Source organism: Cygnus olor, chromosome 26, assembly GCF_009769625.2.
Source record: "Cygnus olor isolate bCygOlo1 chromosome 26, bCygOlo1.pri.v2, whole genome shotgun sequence".
NCBI classification, from domain to species: domain Eukaryota; kingdom Metazoa; phylum Chordata; class Aves; order Anseriformes; family Anatidae; genus Cygnus; species Cygnus olor.
In genome coordinates this window covers 2,996,163-3,021,455 of record NC_049194.1, presented here as the reverse complement: position 1 = coordinate 3,021,455, position 25,293 = coordinate 2,996,163, and the positions used below count along the sequence as shown (strand labels likewise).

General features: G+C 47.9%; 2 protein-coding genes and 1 long non-coding RNA gene across 15 annotated transcripts in view; 2 read left to right on the top strand and 1 right to left on the bottom strand.

The window, feature by feature from the left end:
* Window positions 1-1,170: 1,170 nt before the first annotated feature.
* On the top strand, window positions 1,171-22,554 carry UHRF1 (ubiquitin like with PHD and ring finger domains 1). 9 transcript variants are annotated; one of them, XM_040537498.1, is made up of 18 exons: window positions 1,171-1,254; window positions 8,424-8,626; window positions 10,310-10,472; window positions 12,669-12,932; window positions 13,663-13,826; window positions 14,219-14,434; window positions 15,270-15,376; window positions 15,555-15,741; window positions 16,517-16,640; window positions 16,728-16,835; window positions 17,605-17,709; window positions 18,015-18,121; window positions 18,919-19,081; window positions 19,184-19,321; window positions 19,707-19,818; window positions 19,928-20,088; window positions 20,428-20,526; window positions 21,110-22,554. In XM_040537498.1, the coding sequence occupies exons 3-18, from the start codon at window positions 10,320-10,322 to the stop codon at window positions 21,254-21,256; spliced, it is 2,355 nt and encodes a 784-aa protein (XP_040393432.1). In that variant the 5' UTR covers window positions 1,171-1,254; window positions 8,424-8,626; window positions 10,310-10,319; the 3' UTR covers window positions 21,257-22,554. The 9 variants fall into 9 exon arrangements, with proteins under 9 accessions (XP_040393432.1, XP_040393430.1, XP_040393428.1 ...); XM_040537496.1 differs by lacking the exon at window positions 1,171-1,254 and adding an exon at window positions 3,635-3,879; XM_040537494.1 differs by lacking the exon at window positions 1,171-1,254 and adding an exon at window positions 3,640-3,879 and having other exon boundaries at window positions 10,305-10,472.
* A 1,099-nt stretch (window positions 22,555-23,653) lies between these two features.
* On the bottom strand, window positions 23,654-24,949 carry LOC121060067. Its single transcript, XR_005814736.1, has 2 exons — window positions 24,282-24,949; window positions 23,654-24,126 (listed from the first exon to the last, which is right to left on the bottom strand). It is a non-coding gene; the product is annotated as an uncharacterized LOC121060067 (long non-coding RNA).
* Window positions 24,950-25,085: 136 nt separating this feature from the next.
* KDM4B (lysine demethylase 4B) overlaps window positions 25,086-25,293 on the top strand; it is a 90,998-nt gene continuing 90,790 nt past the window's right edge. For 2 of the 5 annotated variants that reach the window (XM_040537486.1, XM_040537484.1), the window contains exon 1: window positions 25,086-25,237. The gene's annotated coding sequence lies outside the window, so the exon portion shown is untranslated. The remainder of the gene's footprint in view (window positions 25,238-25,293) is intronic. The other 3 variants (XM_040537482.1, XM_040537489.1, XM_040537487.1) reach the window with 2 other exon arrangements.

Genomic DNA, 25,293 nt, shown 5'->3' with positions numbered 1-25,293 from the left:
GAACCGCAGCCCCCTGCCCGCCAGCCCTGCCTCACCTGCCCACACAGCTCCACCAGCACCAGCAGCACAGGGAGGATTGGGCCTCGCCCCGCTTAAATACCCCACGGGCCTGATGAGCAGCTGAGGGAGCCAATTGGGGCACGGCGGGCGCCTTCCTGGCCAATGGGGAGGGAGGGGTGGGAGCTGCGGGCATGGGGGGGCTCCTCTGAGGGGCTTGGGGTGGTGGGGGCACGGGGCTGGGTGGCCCCCAGAATGGGGTGCGGGTGGCGGGGCCTCATGGGCGGCCCTACAGGACATGGGGTCAGGGGGATGGAGATGGGGTCGGGGGAGATGGGCCTGCCCCGGTGGTTGGGGAGGGGGCCCGGCCAGCAGCCCCCCAGTGCTGCTCCTGTGCCCACAGCCCCACGCACATCTCGGAGCTGGGCGCTGCCGCCCGCCGCCATGCCGTGCCAAAGGCAGTTCCTCGCTTCTGGGAGCTCGGCGAGGCCCAGACAGAGCGAGGCGTTCCTGCAAACCCTCCGGCAGCGCCCTTGCTGTTAGGGAAGAGGGTTCGAGCGTGGGCCATGCCCACCGTGCCCAGCATGGGGTGAAACGTACCCAGCCTGGGGTTTGGCGCAGGTTGGGAGGTGCTGGAGCAGGATTCGTCCTGCTTCTCTCTCATGCCGGGTGTGCGGGGGCAGCCACCCGGCAGGCAGCTTGCCCTTGGGTTTTCTGAAGAGCAACTGTGTTAGCAGCCAGGAATGTGGTTGGAAAGTGCTCGGGTTGGGCGGCTCAGCGTGCTTACAGCCGCTCTCAAGCTGCTCCTCACCTGGCACCAGGCATTGTCAAGAAAGCCCAGAGAAGCAGGCATGGGGGCTGTGACTCAGCCGTGGTGTTTCCTTGGCAAATCTCTCCTCCCCTGCAGCAAGGGTGCTGTAACCACCAAAGGAGTAAGACATGCCCTCCTGCTCAAAGCCGGTGGCTGGCTACGGCAAATACATGGTGATGAAACGTGCCGCTTCTCAAGTTTGTAGTGATTTTCAAGACAGGAGTTGCCTTTCATTTGTACACGTTGAGTGCCCAGCAACGCAGGACTCTGAGCTTGGCTGGGGGAATTTTGGACTCTTTAATAGAAATAAATAATGTCTTTTTTAGTCAATGTTTTGCTTTTCTGTTTGTGTTTCATCTTCAGATCTCAAAAGCTGCTTTGAAGCTATCAATTAAGCTTCCTGTTGTCTGTTTTTGAGATCCGTGGGGGAGGAAACTGAGGCACAGGTAAGAATTATCTAAGGTCTTCTAAAGCTATTAAACTGATTGAGTCACCTTGTTTTTGGCCAGTCAATGCAGGAGACCTTGGGTCTCTTTTCTGCATTGCCCACGGTAAGCCATGGAGGCAATGGGAGCGTCAATGTGTTTTGAAAATGTGCTGTTAAGCTAACAAAAATGTTGACAATGATCACTTCTCAGCTTTGAGGTTAAAAGGAATCCCCCTCCTTACTTGAGTCAGCCTTGCCGTGGACTTGTTGGCTGAAGAAGACCTCTGCAGGTCCGGCCATCTAACCTGCAGCTTGAGGCAGGACTCTTACCCAGCGTGGCTCAGGTCAGCTGGGCGGCTTTGTCTAGCTGAGTCATGAAAATCTTCCCAGGGATGGAGACCTCACACAGCCAGTACTGCATTATGCTCCTAATGAAGAAGCTTTTCCTAATGTTCACTCTGAACTTCTCCAACTACAAGTTGTGGCTTTTGCCTCATGGTTTACCACCTGCACTGATGAGAAGACTTTTTGTGCATGTCTCTGTGAAGTAAACTTACTGTTCTAGCTTAATCTGGGAACCTGTCATCTAACAAACTCCCCGGCAATGCATGGTCCCTCCTTTGATCTCATTCTTTTCACAGGTTAAGTTGCACATTTGAAGTGTTCGGTGTCCTGTATTAACTCTTAGGCTGATGAGCAGGTATTGCATGGTGGCTTTTATAGGCTGTGATGTGTACAGGGGAAAGGAGGGATGTTCTTGTCTATCCTCTGAAGATATGATGAAATGTTTTAATTTCAGGAACCAGGACTCACGAAATGAGTCCCATGTTTTTCTCGGTGTTTGTCCTGTATATGGACAGTGGGTTATGTCCTCAGGTAAAATGTCAGCGATGCAAATTGTCAGTTGGTTCATGGGAGTGAAGTGCCTGAGCACGCCAGTTGTGGTGGTGATGGTGAAAGTCTCACGAGGCAGGTTATATTTCATCACCTGAATGGGTAAAACAGCACTATCGGAACGGTACATCTTTGTGTGCCTTGCAATGTAGCACAGATGAATGCGTGCAGAAGTGAGGATTCCCATGTGCCATGTAAGTGGCAGGTGGTTTGTATGAGATAACAACAGTAATTGTAATTAATGAGACAATGCTTGATATCTGGCCTGTGATTTTAGTGACCCAGGACAAAATACCAGTGCTTGGAGCTCCTGATCAGTGGTAGACCTGCCTGCAGTATCAGAACTCCGAAATTTTGGAGCCTGTAATTTCAGAGCAAAGGTTTGCACGATCATGTCTGTGATTCTTGGTACTGTATATATACCATATACTTACAGTGAAGATAAAATCAGTTCAGAAGTTTGGTGGGCGTGGGAAGGGTGTAGGAGGAGGCAGAGAAACATGCTCCATGGCTGGAGTGAGCGAGCCCTGTGGCACCAGGCAGTGCTTCCCACAACGGGCAGCATTGCACCAGTAACTCTGCAGCCTTCGGGCATGTGCTGCAGCATCAAGGCAGGGACAGAATCCCTCTGGTAAGGATCCCAGATGTTACCCCCTGTCTCCCGTGCCTGTCGGCAGCCAGGAAACCCTGCTCCTCTGCAGCCCTGCTAGCTGTACAGCTCTTGTTTCAGCCATGTCCTGGGCTCTGCCAGTGGATGAGGCATCTCCAGCTACATGCTTCTCAGTTGTCCCAGTCCTGTTGAGAGGGAAGCATGCAGCTTTGTGGAGGATTTGAAGGATCAGGCCCTTATGCTGGGTCCCCAGCACTGGGTCCAATTCCTTTCCCTGCTCTGTGGTGTGTCACAGCTCAGCATCATCTCTTCGGGGACCAGAGGCCCCATCTGACACCTCCTCTGCCAGTGCTCATCTACTGCGGTAGATACGATCTTGTTGATCTTTCATGGCCTTTACTCCATTAGTAATCTGCCATGATGCTGTGGTCACCTTCCCCAGGGCACATACACAGGCACGAGAAGAGATGATTCATGGGTGAAGCATGCGTAGCTCTGATTTCTGTTCCTTGGCTAAGTCAAGCAAAGCCCTTGGGCTTCCAGCAAACTCCTTGAGAAGCCCTGTGCTGCTCAGGTGTCCCTCTGGAGCAGTGGTGTCTGGAGCCCACCGAGGTGACAAGTCAGCCTGTGGTCTTTGCCATTTTTTGGACCTTTGGACCTTTGCAAGGTCCCAACGATGCGTGGTGACAGCCCTGCCTGCCTCCGCCGCCCGGAGGCTCTGCTGGCTCATGTTCCTGTCTTTGTGTCCTCTTGCCTGACCACTTCCTCTTGCTGGGAGCGAGTGATCCTTTGGGTAGCAGTTGCAGAAATAGTTTCAGAGACAGAAATAGCTAATAACGTCAACTCAAAGCACCCAGCCCCTCATGCTCTAGCTTCCTGTCAGCTGCAGCAGTCGGTGGTGCTCCTCACAGCAGCCTCGTCCAAGGCCACAGCCTGCATCAACGCTGAGTGTCCTCGCGCCAGTCCTGCAGCGCTGCCCCAGGGCAGGGAGCGATGGAGTCAGGGCTGTGGGGCAGGAGACTCGGTGCTGGATCCTGTCCTGTGCTGCCCTCCTGTCAGTACCAGCCACCGGGCTTTGCGTGGTGATCTCCAAAGGCAACGTCCTTCAGAGTGCTGTGGCCTTCTGCAAACAATTTGCTGGTGAAGTACCAAAAGCTTCAGCTCAGCTTTTACCTTCCAACCAACCCCCTGGTCTCCTGAAGTCTTCCGAGCAGTTTCCTAGTCCAGGACATGCTGCAGCTCTCTGCTGCCCTCGCCCTGCCTCAGCCGAAACAGGACTTGGATGCTCCTGCTGCCCATCTCCCCGGGGGTTCCCAGCCCCTGGTCCCCCCCAGCAGCTTCCCCGGCATATGGGCAGGCGGCAGCAGCTCGGGCAGGTCCCTGCCTGGAGCCCCAGCTGTCTTTGCCCTCACTGCAGGAACGTCCCAACTGGTTCTTGGCTGCTCTCCCGGTCTTCCAGTTCACCTTTCTTCTGGTTTTCAGACTGCTGGCTGGTTTTCTACATGCCTGTTCTGCTCCTCCCTCTACTCCTGCACTCTTGCTTCATACTTTTAGGTGGGGGGGGGTGGGTTAACATAAAAAAGCCAGTTGTTTTTTAATCAATGAGAGGTTAGATGTTATCTGGCCCTGCTAAGTGTGTCCTCTCTGCCTCAGGCCACTGCTGAGGCCTCTACTTTTGCTTCCCCAGTAATCAGCGATACAAGACTCCCTTTACATCACTCCCCAATCCTGGGGTTTATCTAGCTATACCCCAATTATTTTGGGAATTATAAGAGCATCTCAACAAAAACACATTCCTCTGGCGACAGCAGAACGCACTGATTTTGCACTGTCCATCCCCATTTGCTGGATCTTGGTGCACGTCTGGAAAGGTTTCTCTGATATGCTGGTGTCTTGCATTTCACACAGACTCGTGCTGCTCTCTTTCGCAGATGACAGTGGGCACCCTGCCCACCATGCGTGTGTGGACCCTGGAGGTCAGCAGTTTCCACCAGCTCTTTCTTGTCTTCCATGATTCCATTTCCTCTGGATTTGCGTGTAGCAGTTTTGGGGAGACACCGTGCTGGGGAGCATCATGTCTTTAAGGAGGGCAACAATAGTCCTGGACTCAAGCATTATGTCTTCATTTTGGTCCTCCAAGGAGTGGTGAAGATCTCATACAGGACGACTGAGTTGAAAGCAGATAAGGGCAAATAGTTTTTCTCTAGAGAAGTCTGAAGAATCACGGATCCACAGCTCCTGCAGCAGAGAGCTTCTATCACCAAAAAGCCTTCTGTGGAAGGAGAGGAAAATGAAATCTCACGAGTTCCTGTTGCTGGATGCAGCATGACCCTGTGTCATCCCAATGCACGTGGAAACCTCCAGCGCACCCAGGGACTGCTTGACCTTCCAGATGGGCCCTGCTATTTAACCTGGGGGGGCTCTTGCTGTGTTGAACGTGACATGACTGAATCATCGCTAGTCCTTGGGAGAAGCTATGGAAAGGGTACATATCTACAAACATAAAACATAGATGTTAATACCTCAGATGAAAGACGAAAACTGGATAAAAGCAGTGTGTTATAGCTACCTTGGTTTTCTTTGACTAACTGTCGTGGTTCAGGGAGTCCTGGCTCTCAGAGCACTTCCCACAGGTCAGCGAGTTAAGCCTTACAGTGCATTGTGTGCTAGACAAGAAACATAGTGCAGAGCCCAGAACACAGACGGCAGAACTTGCTTACAGTGGCACTTAAACACTGAGAGGAAGAAGAAGGTTCAGCAGAGAGAGGGTTCATGGACACTGAGTAGCAAAAAGTTAAGGCTCTGGATCACAACATGGGATAGCTCTGTATGTCCCCATCTGGGACATACATCCTGCACTGGTTTCCACATACCGATTTCCAACTTCCAAGAAAACAAAACAAACAAAACATTTTTCTTAGAAAAAAGCAGAAGACAGAATTAAGTTATTTGCACATCAAACAGAATGTTTATTTTTTATTTATTTTTCGAATGAGGACATTCAACTATTAATGATGGGCAAGCCATTAAATAGCTCGCTAGGGTAAAGGCTCAGTTCTTGATATTTTTCCACCTCTGTAAAGTAGAATAGTCTGTTTCGTTTACCTGGTCTTGCATGTGTTCTTCACGACTGCCAAAGGACTCTTGCAAAAATAAACGGTGTTCTCTATAGTGGGGATATTTCAGAGCCACAAGTCTCTTGAACAAAGCAGATGTGGCCTTTTTTTCTGGTGAGTGCGGAGGGTAGCCAGTGAGGTTAGGGGAAGATGTCAAAGGTGCTTGCTCCTGATCCCAGCTGGCCTTCTGCAAGCTATGCAACGTGCTGTTACCATGACCCTTTTAAACACTTTAAGTGTTTGTACCTCTTGCTGTGATGCTTCTTGTAGTTTTGTGGGACCAAAGGCCCTGCTATTTCTTGTGTCTTCAGATATTAACCAGAAAGTGGTGTAAAGGCATTGTAAGGCATGGACGGCGTGAATCATAGTGGCTGTAATGAGAAGACTGTCCTGCCCACACAGGGATAAGTCTGGCCCCCTTGGAACTGGTGAGACCGGCTATCAATTCTTCTTTATGCAAGACTTGCTTTAATCATGTCTATCAGCTGTCATTCCTTAGGTACACACCTGGACTTTCATTTCTCCTGAAACATTCTGCCAAAACTTCACTTTAAACAAGGAGACTGTTAAAAGTTTGTCTTGCTGACTGTGTCTTTTTGCAAATGAATGCAACACTGCTTTAAATTTTCGTAAACTGAACTGGATATCCCTGCTGGCAGATGAACCAAGATATTGTTTCCTCGCAGCATGGAGGATTTGCCAGATGGCAGAAGTGTTTTCAATCAGAATTTGAACTCTGAAGGAAAAAAATGCCTAAAACAATCCAAAAGGGAGAAAACTAAAACTCATCAGCCTCTTAGACAACTGCAATACAGGGAAGTCACGCTCTTTTTTTCTGACAGTCTGTGGAAACCTGAAGCTCCCAGGGCTTTATCTCACATCAGAAGTGCTCTATGAGTTTCTCTGGCAATGTTCTTGTTTTAATAGAAGAAAGGACCTTAATATGAGAGTATAAATAATCTAACTTCTAATGAAGTCAGTGTTCTACTACTAGAATGATCTAGAATTGAGCCTTATTTTAAGTGATCTGTAGACCCAACTGAGGAGCGTGTAGGATGCAGCACAGCACAGCTTCTGCAGTGTGTGGATTCACTGAATGAGTAAAAGTTTCTTCAGAAACTGCACTTCTTGCTTCCTGACCCTGATAGTTCTAGGGATGCTACAAGTCACCATACACAAGCCCTTTCCTTGAACAGCCCTGCATTACGGTAAAAGTGCGTTCCCTGCACTGTGGTGGGGATCACTGAGGGCAGGCAGAAGGACGTGTGTGCGATGCACCTGGACACGTGCAATGTAGTTCTGATGTGGACATGAGATGGGACCCTAATGGGGTGTATGGGAGAGTCAAATGCCAGGTGATAAGGTGCTACCTGAAACATACTTAGCATCTGAGTGTCAGAAAGTTGACCCAAATAGCTGGTTAAATATACATTCCTTGTACTGAGCTTAATGGGACATGGACTACTCAAGGAAAGAAGGGTCAGGTCTGTATATTAAAAGTGGCTTTTTTTGAACTTATTGTAGCCCTTTATAGAGGTGTAAACGATGCTGAAAAAAGACTGAAAGAGGGTAGTAAACGTCTGTTGTTAAACCGTCTTGCATCTGGTGAGGGATGTGGGTTCTCCACTCCTCTAGAAATGGGACACGTGGGTGACAATGTGGATCCAGGTGCGCTGTTAAACAGCACTACCTCCAACTTCAGCCCAGAAGATCCCAACCTGGATCACACATTTAGGTGTGGGACCTGCCCTTAAAAGGGTGCAAACTGTTTTCCCTGCTCAGCCTTTCTCCCTGCTCCCTGCGAGGTCTCTAACTTCTGATAACCCCTTTGGACTGTGGAAAGGGTGTGCTGCTACAGGAGGTCAAGGTTAAGACTCCTGTGCATCTACGGGGGGGAAAAATGACTTTCTTGCATGGCAAAGCCTTCAGATGTGGGAGGAAATGAAGCCTGACTGCTGCAGGTCGCAGGTCAGATTCAAGGCTTTTGTGCGTGACACATGCCTAACCTTTGGTACTAACCTAATCTAGGCCACTGACTTTCAACCTGGGATCCGTGGCTTAGCTGTGGGATCCCCAACAGATCCTGAGGGCAGGGGCATCCGAGAGGGACACACGCTGCTTAGGAGGCCTTCGCTTGCTGCACACCCACCAGGGCAGCCTGAAAACAGGGGGGCAGGTGGGTGCCACATCCCACCGACTTCACAGTTTTTTTTTGAAGCATACAGGAGTTCAGCTCTGTGTCTGTGGGCGGGGGGGGCGTACCACGGGAAATACTGCTCTGCATTAGCTTCGGCGCTCTCGTGTTCTCTTTGTCCGCGAGGCCGGCAGGGCCGCTCGGCTGGGCCTGGGCGGGTGGCGGTGCTGCTGAAGCCACTCGTGGCGGAGCCCAGCCCGCCGCCCTGACACTGCCCCACCCCGGGGTCTGTCCCCCACAATCGCCAATTCCCCTACTTTTATACTTTAACGCCGATTCGTTTTCTCAGAAACCTCGCGGTAAATCCCCTGCTTGCAGTTACTCCACCGAACGGCCATCCTAAACACCCTTTATCCTTTCTAATTTCCTCGTAGGGTTACAAGTTCGGAGGAAAACATCCTCCAGGACCAGCGCTGCTTTCCGCCCGCGCACCCGCTGCAGCACCCGCGGCCACGTTTTCGAGGGGACCACGCACAGCACTACGAGCACCGGCACTGCTCCCGGCCTGGGGGCTCGGCAGCTGGCGGCTCGGATCTTGGAGGCCTCTCTCAGCACCACGGCAGGGCTTGAGCTCCCGGTAAGGTTGGAGCTCCGGTGAGGCTTTGAGCTCCCGGTGAGGCTTTGAGCTCCGGTACAGCTTGAGCTCCCGGCGGAGACGAGCCCCGCGGCGTGCTCGGCGGTGCCGCTGCGCCTTTGGAAGATGGCTGCTAGGAGGGCAGCCACGAGGCGACATTTCGCGCCTCCCGCTCGTTTCGCACACCCAGCACCGGCCCGTTCCCGGTGCCGTTTCCGAAAACTAACGGCCCCGGTACCGGGACTACCGGGAGACCCTTCCCACCCACCGCGGGGGCTCCCACCGGACCCCTTTGACCCCTCGCCGCGGGAGGGACCAAAGGGACCGTGCCGCGCCCGGCCCTGCCGTGCCGTGCCGGACCCGGGGGGTCCCCGCTCGGCTCCCGGTTGGGCGGCGGGGCCCTCCCGCGCTCCCGGTTGGGCGCGGCCCGCCCCGGCGCTCAGTTCCCGCAGCGGCGGCCAATGGGGGGCGCCCGCCGCGCACGGGGCTTTCCGCGCCAAACTCCAAAGGGCCGGGGAGAGGCGCGGGGCGGCGGCGGGGCGCAGCGCGGCACCGGCCTCCAGCACCGCCACGCCGGTGAGTCCCGCCGCCGGCCCCCGAGCCCGGGACGCGGTAAGGGGATGGCGGAGGAGCCTCCTTCCCCCTTCCCTTCGGTCCCCCCCCCCCCCCCCCCCCCCCCCCCCCCCCCCCCCCCCCCCCCCCACCCCCCCCCCCCCACCCCCCCCCCCCCCCCCCCCCCCCCCCCCCCCCCCCCCCCCCCCCCCTCCACCCCGTCCCGGTGACAGCTGCCGGTCACGGGGGCCAGCAGCGCCCGTCCCCGCCGGGTACCGGGCGCGGAGCCGCTGCCCCGGGGCTCCTCTACCGGGGGCTGAGCGCTGCCGGGAGTGGCCGCGGGGCTCCGGGAGCGGCCACAACCCCTCGGAGCGCGGCCGGGCCGGGGGCTGCGAGCGGAGCGGGGGGGGCCGGGGGCGGGCAGGGCCCGGCATCGCCCCGCGCGGTTCCCGGGCTTCTTCGGGCCGGGGCTGGCGGCGACCGGGACCGCACGGCGGCGGCCGGGGTCCCGTTTTTTATTTTTTTTATTTTTTATTTTATTTATTTTATTTTATTTTTATTTTACTTTTATTAATGATAATAATTATAGTAATAATTATTATTATATTTTAAAACTTATTTTTCTCTGGACCGGAACGCGGCGCCCCCCGCCGTGAACGCGCGGAGCAGCCCGGCCCGGGGGCGCGGCCCCGTTGTGCCCCCCCCCCCGGCACCGAGCTCCGCCGTCCCCGGCAGCGGCCCCTTTAAAAGCGCCCCCTCCCCTCCCGGCTCCCTCATTTGCATAATCTCGCGAGCCTTCTCCGGGGGCGGCCCCGCGAGAGCGCAGGGAGCGTTTCAATTGTGGCGCGAGATACAGTTGGCGCGCGGCGCCCGCCCGCGAGGCGGCACGGAGGCAGGGGCGCAACCAAAGCCGTTAGGCGCTCGGGTGGGCGGGCCTAAACCACCTAACGACCAATCAGCGCCCGAACCGGCCGGGCTGCTGACCAATGGCGTGGCGGCGGCGGGAGGGCGGGCCGGCCGGCCGGCTGGCGGGCGGGGGGCGGCGGCGGCGGCGGTAGGTTGCGCGGTGTCCTCGAGCGGCGCCGCCGGGGCCGGGCCGCGGCGCTGACGCCGGGCTCGGTGCGGGCAGGGCAGGAGCGGCGCCATGTGGATCCAGGTGCGCACCATGGACGGCAGGGAGACCCACCGCGTGGACTCGCTCTCCAAGCTCACCAAGGTGGAGGGGCTGCGGCAGCGCATACACCAGGTCTTCGGCGTCGAGCCCCACCGGCAGCGCCTCTTCTACCGGGGCAAGCAGGTACGGTCCCAACCCCCCCCCCCGCCCCCTCACAGAACCCCCCCCCCTCAGAGCCCCCTCAGGGCCCGCTGCCAGCCGCGGGGGCTCTGCCGCCACCTAGCGCCCGGGACGGGGCTCTCACCCCACCCCCCGCCCCCTCACGGGGGGGGGTCCCTCTGGCCTGGGCCCCCTCCGTTGGTTGGGGGGGGGGGGCGCCTCGGTAGCGGCGCCGAGTCGTGTCCGTCCCCCCCCGCCCCCCCCCGACGGCTCCGTGTTGTCGTTTCCCCCCCCGGTGCCTCCGACGGCCCCCTGTCCCCTCCCCCTCGACGGTTCTGGGTCCCACCTCCGTGTTTTTCCCCCCCCGTGTCCTTCCCCCCCCCGTCCCGTGTCCCCCGGCCAGGCTCTGCCCCAGTAGACCCAGTACCGGGCCGGGCTTTCAGCACCCAGTTGTGGGGTCAGCGGAGGGACCGACCCCGGCACGGGCACCCAGGGGATGCAGAGACCCGGGGGGGCTCGCAGATAAGGTGCTGAGCGAGGCAGGCTGTCAGCAGGCTTCTGCCACTGTCTGTGCAGCTAAATAGCACTAAACCCACTTACTGGCCGTCATAACGTCTATTTTCTTCATTGAAGATGCACTTGCTTTGCAAGGTTAATTCGTTTTTGTGTAACTCCCCGAGTTCATAGTTCAGTTCTTTTTTTTTCTTGCTTTGTTTTACATAGAAACATTTACCCAGTGTGATCCTGTAGTGATCGTTCCCTGCTGCGCCCATTAGTGCTTTGTCTGAGGTTTTGAGTTGTTTGAAATGCTCACGTGTTTCCTTAGCTCGAATTTTAAAACGTCAGGAAAATACTCGTTAATTAAAAAAAAAAAGGCATCCTTTGCTGGAGATAGATCTTCAGTTGCTGTCACTTCTTTCAGAATTTCCTTTGCACTCCTGTGGTTTCATGTCCTGTTCACGTTCTCTGCTCTTTCATTTCACTTTGCACCTGCTGTCGCTCGGTTCTTTGGTGGTGACGATTGATAACAATACCGTGTTTGTCGTATTGTCTCCTTTCTAAAAGAACGAGCGACAGTTCTTTGGTTTGGTCTTGTGTATCTCCGTGAGTTCTCATCTAAAACAGAAAAAGTCCAGATCGTTTCCTGCACGGTCAGATTTCCAGGGATTGTTCCGTAACCGTTTTGAGCTGTAAATCAGAATTGAATTATCGTAGTGATTCCCGTAAAGTGTAAATTTTTGAGGTTTTACTCTGCTTCCCATTGATAGGGAACAAAGCTCGGGGGATTGCTTTTTCTGGTGGTTTGGGCTGGAAGGGGATGATCATTTCCTGTATAATTTCTTAGTCAGACCTTAAATATGTGGTGAAGCTTGTCTAAACTTCGAGCTGCAGCGTAGTCTCGAGTGCTGTATTTTAACTCCGAAATGGTGGTGCTCCTCCGAGTTCCTGAAAGGAGAGGAACCTACTTGGCCCTATGAACTTCTCTTACTTCTTGCAGGGGTGGCTCTTGATTTGACTACGTACAGCGCCAGACTTTCAAAATACATTCTTAAAATTAGAGAGGGTGTGAAATTAGGACCTGCCTGCCCGTGCTAAGAAGTGATTGGGTGGTTTCAAGTTGAATTGAATCCTTTTTGATTTTTACTCTCAATGGAAAAACTGCGTGTTTGCCTGGAGAAAAGTAAGGTGATTAATTCTTTGGCTTCTACTTAATGCTGCGTGTAACAGAGCAATGTCTTAACAACAATCGGAGCGTGCGCAAATACAATGTAAAGACTGCTTTGTGGTAACGTTTGTATTATGAGACGTGTCTCGATTAAGGAAGAAAGAACTTCCTTTAGAGTTCCTAGGTGATGTAGAATTATCTTTAAATCTCGACAGGATGTAGGGGATCTGTAGTTTAAGTCCTTCCTCCCAGAAGCGCTATTTCTAGGGAATGTGCCACAAACCTTTTCACAGGACACAGAGGTTTAATCTGGGCAGCAAGGAAGCTTTTCTAGTTGGTGGAGTCCGTTAAAAAAGAACACTTTGAATAGTAAGAATAACAATCTATAAGTATCTGTGCTGCTGAAGAGCTGCCAAGTTCCTTGATTGTTAATGGTTTTCAAGAACTGTGGTCTCTCTTGGCCCATGGAGACAGTTGCAACACGATGGGTGGTTTTGAATTGGAAAATCTCCGCTGAATTAAATAACCTGATTATTTTGATGCTTTCCCTGTAGATGGAAGATGGTCACTCCCTTTTTGATTACAGTGTTGGACTGAATGACATTGTTCAGCTCTTGGTTAGACAAAGCCCAGCAGTGCTTCCTGCTGTTAGTAAGGAGAAGGATTCCGAGCTCTCCGACACAGACTCTGGCTGCGGCTCAGGCCAAAGCGAATCTGACAAAAGCTCTCACAATGGAGAAGGTGCCATGGAACTGGAGGGACAGCCCAGTACGGCTGCGCAGCCTGACTGGACTGACCCAGGCTTCGGCCTCTATAAGGTGAGTGAGTCACTGGAGAAGGAGCACTGCTTAAAGCCAGGCTTTGGGAGGGGAAGTGTGTTCAGCGGTTGAAAATTTCTGAAAATCTTTGTTCTCCAATTGTCTTTTTTTTTTTTTCCTTAAACCATCCAACAGCAAACAAAAAAAAAAAATACCAGCCAACCACAAACTAATTAAATGCAACATGTTTTGGGTTAAAATATCTTATTTTTCATTTTACCCTTTTAATTAAAATACAATATGCTCTTTTTGCTTTTTTTAAAAAAAGCATTGCAAGTGCTTGTTTTAATTTAAAAACTTTCCCCAGTATTTTTGCTTGGAGTTGCTGCATTTGTCAAAGCTGAAACTTCCTTGAATGAACCAAAGAAAATCTCAACAAGCTGTTCGGAATCATTTTTACTTGTCTGTTTCAAGGGGTTTTATTACAGATCTAGTGATGTCCTCATCAGACTATGAGTAAGACAGTTCAGAAAGCCTCTTGTAAACTATTTAATAGTAGTTTGTACAAGATAAGGCTTGTATGCATTTGGTGTAGAATAGATTTTTAGCCTTAGGGGTTTAACCTGAGAAGACTGTAGGGCTGCGTAATAGGGACAGCTTAATGTTTAAGATGATCAGTAAAATATATTGATGACAGTTAACTTGAGATGGCTAAATCTTCCAGTAGATCTGAAAATTAATGCTCAAATTGAAAATCCATTTGGTGAGCTGTATACTTTGCTTTGTGTAGATCAATGACTTGGTTGATGCTCGTGATATGAATATGGGAGCATGGTTTGAAGCCCAGGTTGTAAATGTAACCAGAAAAAAAGCTGCAAATGACAGTTGTGCAGATCCTGATCAGCAGACGACCATTCCTGAAGAAGATGTAATATATCATGTGAAATATGAGGAGTGAGTTTTGTTCATTTCTTGGCTACTAGTCATTTGGATTGTGATGTCAGTGGGGAATTTGATTGTAAGAATTCATGAAGGTAGAACAGAACTGGGCTGTAATTGTAAGACAACTGTAAAACAAAACACGTGGGCTGTTTTTAGACATCTTTTTAGACGTATGAAATCCTATTACCCAAGTTTTGAAAGGGATACGATACTAACAAAGTTAGGCTGACTGATTCTGGCTGTGACTGTGTGGGAGGAGGAGACGTTATTCTTCACGGTATATTTGTATGCTCTGTCGTATCAGTTCTTAAATCAACTTGTCTAGATAAAATTACCGCAAATAACTTTTGATGGTGAATCTGATTTGTCTTCTCTGTCCTTCCATTCTGGCCTTCTACCTCAAGTTATCCAGAGAATGGAGTTGTAGAACTGAGTTCGAATGATGTACGGGCTCGTGCACGGACTATTTTGAAATGGCACCAGCTAGAAGTAGGACAGGTGGTGATGGTCAACTATAATCCCGATGAACCAAAAGAGAGAGGTTTCTGGTATGATGCTGAGATTCTGCAGAAAAGGGAAACAAAAATGATTAAGGAGATAAATGCGAAGATACTACTTGGGTAAGCAATAAAGAACAGAAATGTGGAATAAATTGAATTCTCCAGCTCTGTTTAAGCCTTCATGAGGTCTGAGTGACTGCTGAAAAAATGGTGCACCAGAAATGCTGAGGAGAGATGGAAAGCTGGGTGATTGACCTTGTAGTACTGCGTTTTCAATTAACTTCCACTGGAGGAATTGGATGCTGCAAGGAATCGCAGGGCACACTGATCTGTGGATTCACATACTGCTGGGAAGATGCAAAGCCCTGTATTTGCTAAGAGGCAAAGAATTGTTTAATTGTTTGTGTTAACTATCTGTAGTAGTTTTACAAAAACTTCAGTGTAATATTTTGTCAGATACAGAAATGCAGAATAGACCCTCACTTTATAAGGATGATGAAATCAACCCCAAATCTCTTCTTTAGAAGAAAGCAAGTATACGTATAAGGGACTCTGAACTTTAATTGCTGATGTATAAAAATATACTTTCATGGGGTTGCCAGAACATTCCTTCTTTTTCCTCTCACCATAGTTATTTTGACTTCGTAACTATAAAACAGGAGAGGAGTATAGTCTGTGGAATATTTTGGGGTGACAGCAGTCACTGATAGTGATTTGAATGCTACAAGTACCTGAATCTTCATTAAGACAAGAAGGGGTATGCTTTGTCTAATGTCACAAAAAGTATTTCATGGTGATGTTGTCATGCCACTGTGCTAGAGCAGGCGATGCTGCAGCAGGTATCTTGTGATACAGGGCTGACACCAAACCAGTCTGCGTTACTGGCACACAGCTGTGAATTCATGCTGTAGGATATCTTATGATCTCTTTGACGTTTATCAACTTCTCCTTGTAGGGATGCTGGTGATTCTTTGAATGACTGCACAATTACGTTTGTGGATGAAATTTATAAAATCGAAGAACCAGGCAGTGCTTGTCCTATTAGTGCCAGTCCATTAAAACGTGAGTCTGCTACGTAGTTCTTGTGTGTACAATATTGTCTTACCTTTTGTTATTCTGTTAACTCTCTTTGAGTATCAGAGAGTTCACAAACACTTCTAGCTGTGACTCCTTTGACCATTTCTAGTATATCTTGGCACTTTCTGGAGTCTGAAGTAGAGTTGTTTCTCCTTGCGAACAGGACAAAATGGACCTGTGTGTAAAGCTTGTAAGGACAACCCGAACAAAACCTGCAGGATTTGTGCTTGCTATATCTGTGGGGGTAAACAAGATCCAGATAAACAGCTAATGTGTGATGAGTGTGATATGGCTTTCCACATCTACTGCCTCAACCCTCCCCTTAGTAGTATACCAGACGACGAGGACTGGTAAGTTCTAACGATGCTGTGCGGTATCACAATTGCCACCTAGATTGAGTAGAAAGTGAGGTCTAGGGCTTAATGCTGCCCTTAGGTGGCGGTATTGTGACTGTATGAGGTGAAGAGAGGTACGCTACCATTATGGGTGGTCTGAGTGTTGGTTTTGTTGTTAAATACGACTTCGTAGCTTCTCTTGAGTCTAGTGAGAGCATTTTAGGCCAGAAAGCTGGTGGCTTGCAAGCTTTTATTTTTTGCATAGTTTTGGGATGTAGGTGCTTATGCAAATTGAAGTACAGATACCTATAAACCAAATGTAAACCTGATGCCAGTAAGCATGTAGTCACTTTTATGGGTCACTTATGGGTATTCCACAGTCCCCGATCATAGTAGGCCTGTGACATGTACTTTTTAATATACGTATGTAATCAGCATGTATATTTCATATATATTTTGCCATAAATACAAATATAGACGTATATATAAAAGATACGCCTTCACCTGTTTGTATCTACGTTGAAATATGCTGTTTAGTTCATGTATCCTGTTTCAGCATTTCATATGAAGAATTTTATGACACAAACATTTCCTGACCTCTGCAGTGATTTAGAAGATCATGCAAGGACAGTGGCTAATACAGATCTAATTCCAGTATGGAGAGTTGCTTCAGTGTCCTGTCCAGTTTCATATGGGGAAATTGTAGTATCGTAACTCAGTTAACTGAGAAAATTCTCTTTTTAATTTAAGGCTTTGCTACTTGTTAATTTTCATTGATTTGTGACTTTAGGTATTGCCCTGAATGTCGAAATGATGCAAGTGAGGTGGTTTTAGCAGGAGAGAAATTAAAAGAAAGTAAGAAGAAACAAAAAATGGCATCTGCTAATTCATCCTCACGGAGAGACTGGGGCAAGGTCAGTTAAAGCCGTTTTTATTTTGAGGAATAGTGTTGGTGTGTGTTCCTTGTAATTCTTGGCTGACTGGTCTCCTTTTTGAAATAGGGTATGGCATGTGTTGGCCGCACAAAGGAATGTACCATTGTCCCCTCGAACCACTATGGACCAATTCCTGGGATTCCGGTTGGCACCATGTGGAAATTCAGAGTACAGGTATGAAGCTGAATCCTGGCCTCAGCCACTGTAAAGAAAAATGGGAATGATCCAAGTAATAGATGTGAAACCTGAAGCAGTTAATAGTGAAGTGTATGGCACTGGATATGTAAGTGCAGAAGGGAAAGAACTCTGGCTTTGTCTATATCAAGTGTTCCATAACTAATGTCGTATTGTTCAGGCACTTCAAGTGCTTTTTTCCTCCGTGCTTTTTTGGTGACTCAAACTCCAAACCAAACGTATATTTCCAGTATTTTGCCTTGGAAATGTGTAATATCTCCTAATTTTTCTGCTGGTAAGACTGTCTCAAGTAACTAGATATATTAAAGTTTTCTCATCCTGTAAGAGCACGGGGCGGGGAGCCCTGAGCTATACAGCCTTTGTTCTGCAAGTATGACATGAAAGTCTTTCAAGACCAATTGCCTTATACAAGTATTTCATTTTAGTACCTACATTACTCTAAAATTCCTGGAGCTTGTTAAAAAGCAGTCTAGGTGAGAAAGACCTAAATTCACATCACAAAGTATATCCAGGTGTTTAATTCGCTGCAGTTTCCAACTGCTTATTTTTGAAAAACGTGTATTTTCTTTGTGGAGTTGTTTGGATGATGGTGGTGAGGACACAGTTTCATCCTGTAATATATGCAAAACAAACGCAAAGTAGTACTTGTTAATTGGTTTAGTTCCAAGACCAGTGAGTGATCACATTGCTCATTTGCTGCCTAGTGAGCTTTTGCATTGTGTTTTTTCTGTCTCTTATTTTTTTCCAGGTGAGCGAATCTGGTGTTCACAGGCCCCACGTAGCAGGTATACATGGCAGAAGTAATGATGGTGCTTATTCCTTGGTTCTGGCAGGAGGCTATGAAGATGATATAGTAAGTAAATCCTGATTATTTGTGTCTGAGAACCAAACTATCATGTAGATGTCTTACGTTTTGTATCAGATGTTTCCTGTTAAGGTGTGTGATGAGACAACAGTTGTCACCCTGACTTTTTCCTCTGTTCTTAGCAAACTTAAGAGGGGACAACAGGCAAGTTGAATCTGGGAGACTTAAATGAGTGTGTGTGTGTGTGTCATTTTTCCTTTTTTTCAGAGTGCAATATTAAAGATACCTGATTAAAATACTCTTTTATTTAATTACTCTTGTGAATATGTTGCAACCATCCATATACGTTTCAGGATCATGGAAATTCCTTCACATATACAGGGAGTGGAGGTCGTGATCTTTCTGGAAACAAACGTACAGCGGAACAGTCTTGTGATCAAAAACTCACCAACATGAACAGGTTGGCAACATTTGCACTCTGTTCTGAACCTTAGTAACTAGCAGTCTGTTGACCTGAAAAATTGTTTATCTTACTTGAAATCTGTAAAACTGATTTGTAAAACTGTTGTTTTACAATGGCTGTAGATCTGTTGTGCACTGGAAATGCTTCTTACGGTGTGCTTTAAATGAAAAATGTGAGACTAATATCACTACAATTCTATGTTGACTGAAACTTAAGGAACAGAGTAGTAAAATAGTGTAGAAATTTTCATACTTTCTCCTGAATCCTTTGCAGCCACTGTTGTATGAGTCACCCTGGGAGACCAGATCATTCGTAATTCGAAGCTGTTACTCCTGCACATAAGTGTGGATTTGAGTGGAGGAGGTGGTCCATGCAATTAATTTAGGGTAATATAATGAATAATCAGTGTATTTAAAATGTGATCCCTAGTCAACAGACTCGAATACTATCTCACAGAGTTCTTAGTGGTACTTAGTGTTAGTTCTTAGATACTTGAAAGTGTTACTATGTAAGGCAAAGTAGCAAAAGACTGGCTACATGCTTTTTCCTGAGACTAGACCCAGAAGGGGCTCCCATAGGCAGTAGTAGCTTCCGGGTGTTTTTTTGGTACCTTATTTCTAAGGTTCAGCAGAACACCAGTACACTGGTACTCTTTGTAGTAATGGTACCTGATTGTACCAGTGCGATGCTCAGTAAAGTAGTATTCCATGCAAGCTCTGTTTTACTTTGTTCCCTCTCTGATTCTGAAGAGTTTTGGGGTAAATGCGCTAAGTTGAATGGACTTTCTCTTGCAGAGCTCTGGCTCTGAACTGTAGTGCCCCCATCAATGACAAAAATGGAGCTGAAGCTAAGGACTGGAGAGCTGGGAAGCCAGTCCGAGTGGTGAGGAATGTGAAAGGAGGCAAACACAGCAAATACGCTCCTGTAGAAGGGAACAGATATGATGGGATATATAAGGTAAGAAGGATTTGAATCCTACTGAAGTAGGGAAAGGTAATTTGCTTATGGCAAAGAAGCTTTAATAGTATCTGGTGGACTTGCTTCTGGCTGTTTTTTTAGGTTGTGAAATACTGGCCCGAAACAGGGAAATCTGGATTTTTGGTGTGGCGTTACTTACTTAGGAGGGATGATGACGAACCTGCTCCTTGGACCAAAGAAGGAAAGGACAGGATGAAAAAGCTTGGCCTAACAATGCAGGTACACTTTTGGAACATCACCGTGGTTCCCTTTGACTTGATGGTTAGCAGGAATTTTTCTATTATACATTCTTATTGAGGATAATCTGCTTTGCCTTGTGTAAGAATCTAAGAATCAAGATAGCCGCCTCTAGACTGAAGGGGACACGAATACTTTCACTCCTGTGGATTGTTTTCTTTCTACATCAGGAGATTAAATGGACAAAACTCATCTTCTTGTATGGAATTCTTACAGTCAAAGTACCTTAGGAGGGCAGGGATCTATTATTTAAGACAGATAACCCCTGGAGCAACTCTCAGAGGTCATCTTTCCAGCCTCTAATAGTCTGTAAGTCTATGAATTGGCACTGTTTGCATTGGATGCTTTTTGTTTTGTTTTCCTGCAGTATCCTGAGGGGTATTTAGAAGCTGTTGCAAACAAAGATAAAGAAAAAGAAAATAATGGAGATGATGAGTTTGATACCCCAGGGAAAGGAAAGAGGAAAAGGAAATCAGCAGGTTTGTGAAGTAGGCAAGTGGATGTAGAAAGCCTCGTAGGTCTTTGTGGATTTTACCTACTTAATCTTTATTTTTTTTAAGAAGTCACTGTGTTTTTTTTCTTTTTCAGGTGGAGGGGAGGAAAAAGTTGTTAACTCTCCTACAGGGACTCCAAAGAAAACTAAAGTAGAGCCATATAAGCTGACATCTCAGCAAAAATCTCTTATAAAAAGTGATGAAGCCAATGAAAAACTGTGGAATGAAGTACTAGATGCTCTCAAAGATGGACCGGTATATAATACTTTTTTATTCCTGAAATAGTGGTAATTAACTATTTTACTGTTCCTAAATATAAACTTCTTGGCTGCATAAAGAAATAGCCTCAGAACTCTAGTATTTTTTGAATGTAGGCATCTGCAGCGTAACTTAAAAGCACTATTTGAGACCAGTGAGAAGGTTAAGAACTTGTTAATGTGACTTTTTTCCATGTTGAGCTTTGTTTAAAGGAAAAAAAAAAAAAAACTTTCTATGTCTAAAATAATCCTTTGTATTTCATTTTTTATTTTGGGGGGAGGGCTGTACCTTTCAGAGCATAGTAACAAGAAGTTGATTCAAATGTTCTCTTTACAGAAATTTCTAAATAAAGTTGAAGAGGCTTTCTTGTGTATTTGCTGTCAGGAGGTTGTGTTTCGGCCAGTCACAACTGTATGCCAACATAACGTGTGCAAGGTGAGCAGTTGAGCCTTGAACTGACTGAAGTGGTGAAGCAGATTTTTTTTTTTGTTTCTGCCTGTTAGTGTTCTAGCAGGACTCAGTTATATGTGAAAACTTAAGATTTGATGAAAGTTCATTGGCGTAGGAAAGTTCACTTTAAAGAAAGTTCCACAATTGTATTGCTACTGCCTGATTCTTGTAAAAGATGATGAGACCTTCTCTGCAGGCTGAGTAATGCTGCTAGGTGACACTGATGGATTTGTCAGTGTTACAAAGTGCATGGTTTTGTTTTGTTTTCTGAGGAATAACGTGGAGTGTTCTTGTGGAAGCTATGACAGTCTTTAGCATCTCTACCACATACTTAAATGCTGCCGTGACTGATGCGCTCTGTTGAAGAGCGTGTGCTATTGCTTGTAATGAAGGAAGTTTTCTTTCTGACAGCCAGCCTTGCATTGCTCTTGGCCTTTCTCAGCTCTTGTCAACACCTGGGTGAGCTACGAAGTAAAAGGAACCTCATTCTCCAATCGGGGCTCTGTAGAATGAGCTGAACGGCACATCCGTATTTCTTAACTAATTATTTTTTTTTGTCCTTCACCAGGATTGTTTGGATAGATCCTTCAAAGCTGATGTGTACAGTTGTCCAGCCTGCCGCTACGATCTTGGCAAAAACTATACCATGCAAGTGAATGAAACACTGCAGACCATTCTAACTCAGCTCTTTCCTGGATATGGCAATGGACGGTGATTCTGTAAAGCACTTCTAATTTCCTTGTGTTCAAACTTATTAATGGGTTTTCAATGGGCTTAATTTAAAAAAAAAAAAAAAGTAGTCTGTGTTCTCCCAGATCCCTAAAAAAAGGTTAAAGTCTTCCTTGTTTTTAAAAAAACTATAAACTTCAAGGAATATCCTTCTGTATGTTTGTGGATTTTGTTTTTGTTCTAAATGTTGAATTTTGCTTTTTTTAAATTTTTTTTCCCTCAAAACTGCCATTCATCAGCACGCATCTTTTTTCTATACAAAGTGCTTCCGGTAAGGCTGCTAATGATTGTGAAAGTTCTCGGATTGCCCTCTGTTGTCCCATCCCCATCCCCTCCCCCTTTTTTTTAATTCAAGAAAAATGGCTTGGTTGCTTGAACAATCTTCAGCATTTGGGGATTTGGCCATAAAGGTAGATTTTTGCATCACCTTGGCAGCATTTTGATGCTCAACTTGTACAAGATGGTTCCTGGCTTATGACTTTTTAATTGCAAGTGGATATTTACTATTTTTTAAATAACTTTTTCTACATTTGACAGACCTATCAAAGCCATTTCCTGCTAATTTTGTATATCAAAAAAAAGCTGCTTGCTTTTAGTCAAGTAGTTGGAGCAATATGAAGTACTACCTCAGTTGGACTTCTTATTAGGGAACTATTTGTTCAGCCAGGTGCTGTCTTCTATCCAGAAATGCCATTGTGGAATATACTAAAGCCATTCTTAAGTGCCTTTTGTCCTTTTTGGAAAGACTGGGCTCTGAATCACCGTATATATTTTTCATAAGCACTGAATTGTTTAAACTTGCCAACCGGATTTTGTTCTTAGGGTTAAATATAACACTGTAGCTGTATACGATTAGCATGGATTTGCAAACTTTCGGGTTTCCTCCTAATGCTAGGTGTATTATGGTAACATGAATTTCTTTGTTTCAGTGTATTTCTACCTAGAAATGGAGAATAATCAATTTTGACTTTTTTTTATGAAACATTTTGGTTATTGTAAATGACACCAAGAAGGCTTGCTTTTGTAAATGGATTGTCTTTTTCTAACATTACCAAAGTTTGCAGTTTAATACCTCAACATGACAAGATGTTTTTAATCACACTTTACTGCAGACAGACTAGAACAAATGTGCCTGGCTTAAGTTTTCTTAACTCTTACCCTTTTTAAAATTATAATGTTAATATGTTAGGGGGAAAAAAAAACGTTTTATAGTTTTTTTTGCTGAATTTGTCAATTTTTGTACAATGTGCAAGTTGAAGTTCTCAAAATAAATATCTTTTCAGATGAAAGTGGTGACTGTTTTCATTTAACTCTTTCTGAAGAAGGTTTCCAGATGTAATTTCTTGTGCAGGAATTTGTATTTATGTTCCATTATTCTAAGCCTCTTATTTTTTTTAAGGCCTATTATTTTTCACTACAAAGAAATTGTGGAAATACTTTGAATACAAGAATATCAAAGTAGTATTTTTCTTGGAGGCACTACTAAGAGGTCTTACATACCATTGAACATGGTATGTTCAATTTAAAAAAAAAAAAAACAAAAAACAACAAAACTACCTAGATTCCCAGTATCCCTTCAACTGGAGGGGTTAACAGATTTCCACATTACTAAAATCCAAATGTGAACTGGGAATTGCAATTGCCTGCATATCTAATGAATAAAACCAGAATTGTTAGAAGTACCCTGCCAGGTATTGTATTGGAGACGTTTTTAGCAAGTCATGCGAGCATCTCTGTGGACTTCCCAAACCAGAGAATTAAATTAAAAGACAGATTTTCCAAAGCAAATGCAGCTGAAATACATGAAGAAATCAGATCAACATTTGAGATATTGAAAACCAAAGCTGTGAAATTGTGCAACTGTTGCTTAGTCTGCCCTGTTTAAAGTAAGCATATATTAAGGTTAGTGTTAACATTAAACACTTAAATGTCAGGCCTTTACATTCCACTGAAAATGTCCTTTGACTTTTTAGTCTATATTGTGATAAGAAGAATTGGTGGGTGGGCAAAATTGAGGAAATGGGTATATTTAAATAGAAAGAACCTATTGTAATTGACTTCCTTAGTATATTGTTTCTGAGCTTTGTTTTCCCACACAGGTTTCAGTGCACTGAAACTCAGAACAGTATTTATTTAGCATGAATCAGGACAATTTTACTCTAAATTAGATGCTTTGTAATTTAGGCTTGCACATTTGAAACCGTAAAGCTCAGCGAGAAAAAATTACTGTGCTATAATGTGAGCTAGTGCGTGGCTTTAGATATGAAGCAATTTGCTTTTTTTTTTTTTTAGTGTTGGAAATTGGGAAATAAAGCATCATCCTGCTAACATACATACTTGTGTAAATTTGTGCTCTGAAATTCTAGAGTAAATAACCAGTATGTGATGTGGTAAAATAAGTATTTAATGGATAAAATCAGGAAGCAAGAAAACCAGTGTTGAAAAAATGGAGGGATCTTCCTTCTAGTTTAGGAATTCCCATCTCTCTTCCCAGCAAGTATACAGAATCTGTGCTCAATTAAACTTGTGCGGACCATAAATTAAAAAATACCCTTGATACTTTATCCTGGCAGGCTTCCGTGGTCTTTGCAGCCGCTTTGAAAAAGTGCCTGTGTCCTGTGGTGATGGTGACTGCTGGAGACGGAGATACCAGGAGCTGCAGCGTACTCCCCCTGTAGGCTCAGGTACTTGCCACAACCCGTAGCATCTCTGCAAGAGCTGGGCAGAACTCTACCTCCGAGTCAGGGACGTGGCAGGATTCTGGCTGTAGCGGGACTGCATCAAGCATGGCCCTGGTACAGCGGGATGGGAATGAAGCGTAGGTAAAGCCCGTGGCCTGCAGAGAAGGAGCTGTAACTGGGAAGAGGTGGAGATAGTTAACTTCTTTAATTAAAAAAAAAACAAAAATTATGGAGCCAGTGGAGTCATGAGAGCGTGGGCTAGGGAACCTAGAACTATGGCCCTGCTCCCATGAGGCGTGTAAGAGCCGAGTGCTGCCCTCCTCCCCTCACGTCCATGGTGTTGCCCAGGTGCTGGGTCCGGCCGGGCCCCTGGGTGCCCCCTGCCCCTCAGCGTGGGTGTGGGGGGAACAGGGCTGGGGCTGCACCCAGCTTTGCTCGCCCAGCCCCCCCTGTTTGCCAGCACTCCTGGCCGTGTGCTTCTTAAACCCCAGCGTGTTCCATCTTTAACTGCCACCTTCACCCCCTCTGCGCTGCTCCCCTTCCAGGGTTCCTCAGCAGCACCCTAGGGTGCAGTATGAGGGGTGGCAGCGCCCCTGGACCCCTGTATAACCCCCCAGGGGCTGAACCCGGTGGCGTCTGAGGCGGCTCCGTCCCCCGGTGCGCCGCCGCCACGGATCACCACAGCCCCCGAGGCGGGGGGGCGGGGGGGGCCGGCCCCGCCCCGCCCCATTGGCGCAGGGCGGCCGCAGCGCGCCCCCCCCCCCCCGCTGCTGTGCGGCTCCTCACGTCCGCACCGCCCCCCGCCCCCGCCAGAGCGCAGGGCTCTGATTGCAGCTGACGGACAGCTCGCGCCGCCTATCGGCGCCCGCCGTCCCCCCGCCTAGGTCCAATAGGAGGCGAGGGCGGGCCGCCGTCTCCTCAGAGCCGCGTTCTATTGGTGGAAAGCCGCTGAGCGACGCGAGGACTACCGGCCGGCCCTCCTGTTGGTAGGCGGGCCCTCGCCGGGACCGTTTTCCCCCAATCAACGGCCGCCATCGCCTTGTTGTTCGCCGTCCGGCCGCGCTACGGGCTGCGCCCGCTGCCTCTCAGCGGCCTCGCGTCCAATCTGAACGAAGGCGGCGCCGGTCTCGGCCAATCCTCGGGCCGAGGAGGCGGGCGGCAGGTGCTGGCCGTGGGGCGCTGCGCTCTGCTGCCGCCCCCCTTCCGCTCTGCCCCCGGCCCGGCCGCTGGGGCGCTGCGCGCACGGGGCCGCCGCCGCCGCCGAGGGTGGACCGCCCGCGGCTCAGGTACGGGGGCGGCCGCCGCTGCCTCGCCCCGCTCCGTCCGGGCCCTGCCGCCGCCG

Bases quoted from the DNA above. Each gene is read 5' to 3' on its own strand.
- UHRF1 (XM_040537498.1), top strand. From the start codon at position 10,320: ATGTGGATCCAGGTGCGCACCATGGACGGCAGGGAGACCCACCGCGTG. The intron at 10,473-12,668 runs GTACGGTCCCAA...CTTTCCCTGTAG, and splicing joins TCTTCTACCGGGGCAAGCAG to ATGGAAGATGGTCACTCCCT. The intron at 14,435-15,269 runs GTAAGCAATAAA...TTCTCCTTGTAG, and splicing joins AATGCGAAGATACTACTTGG to GGATGCTGGTGATTCTTTGA.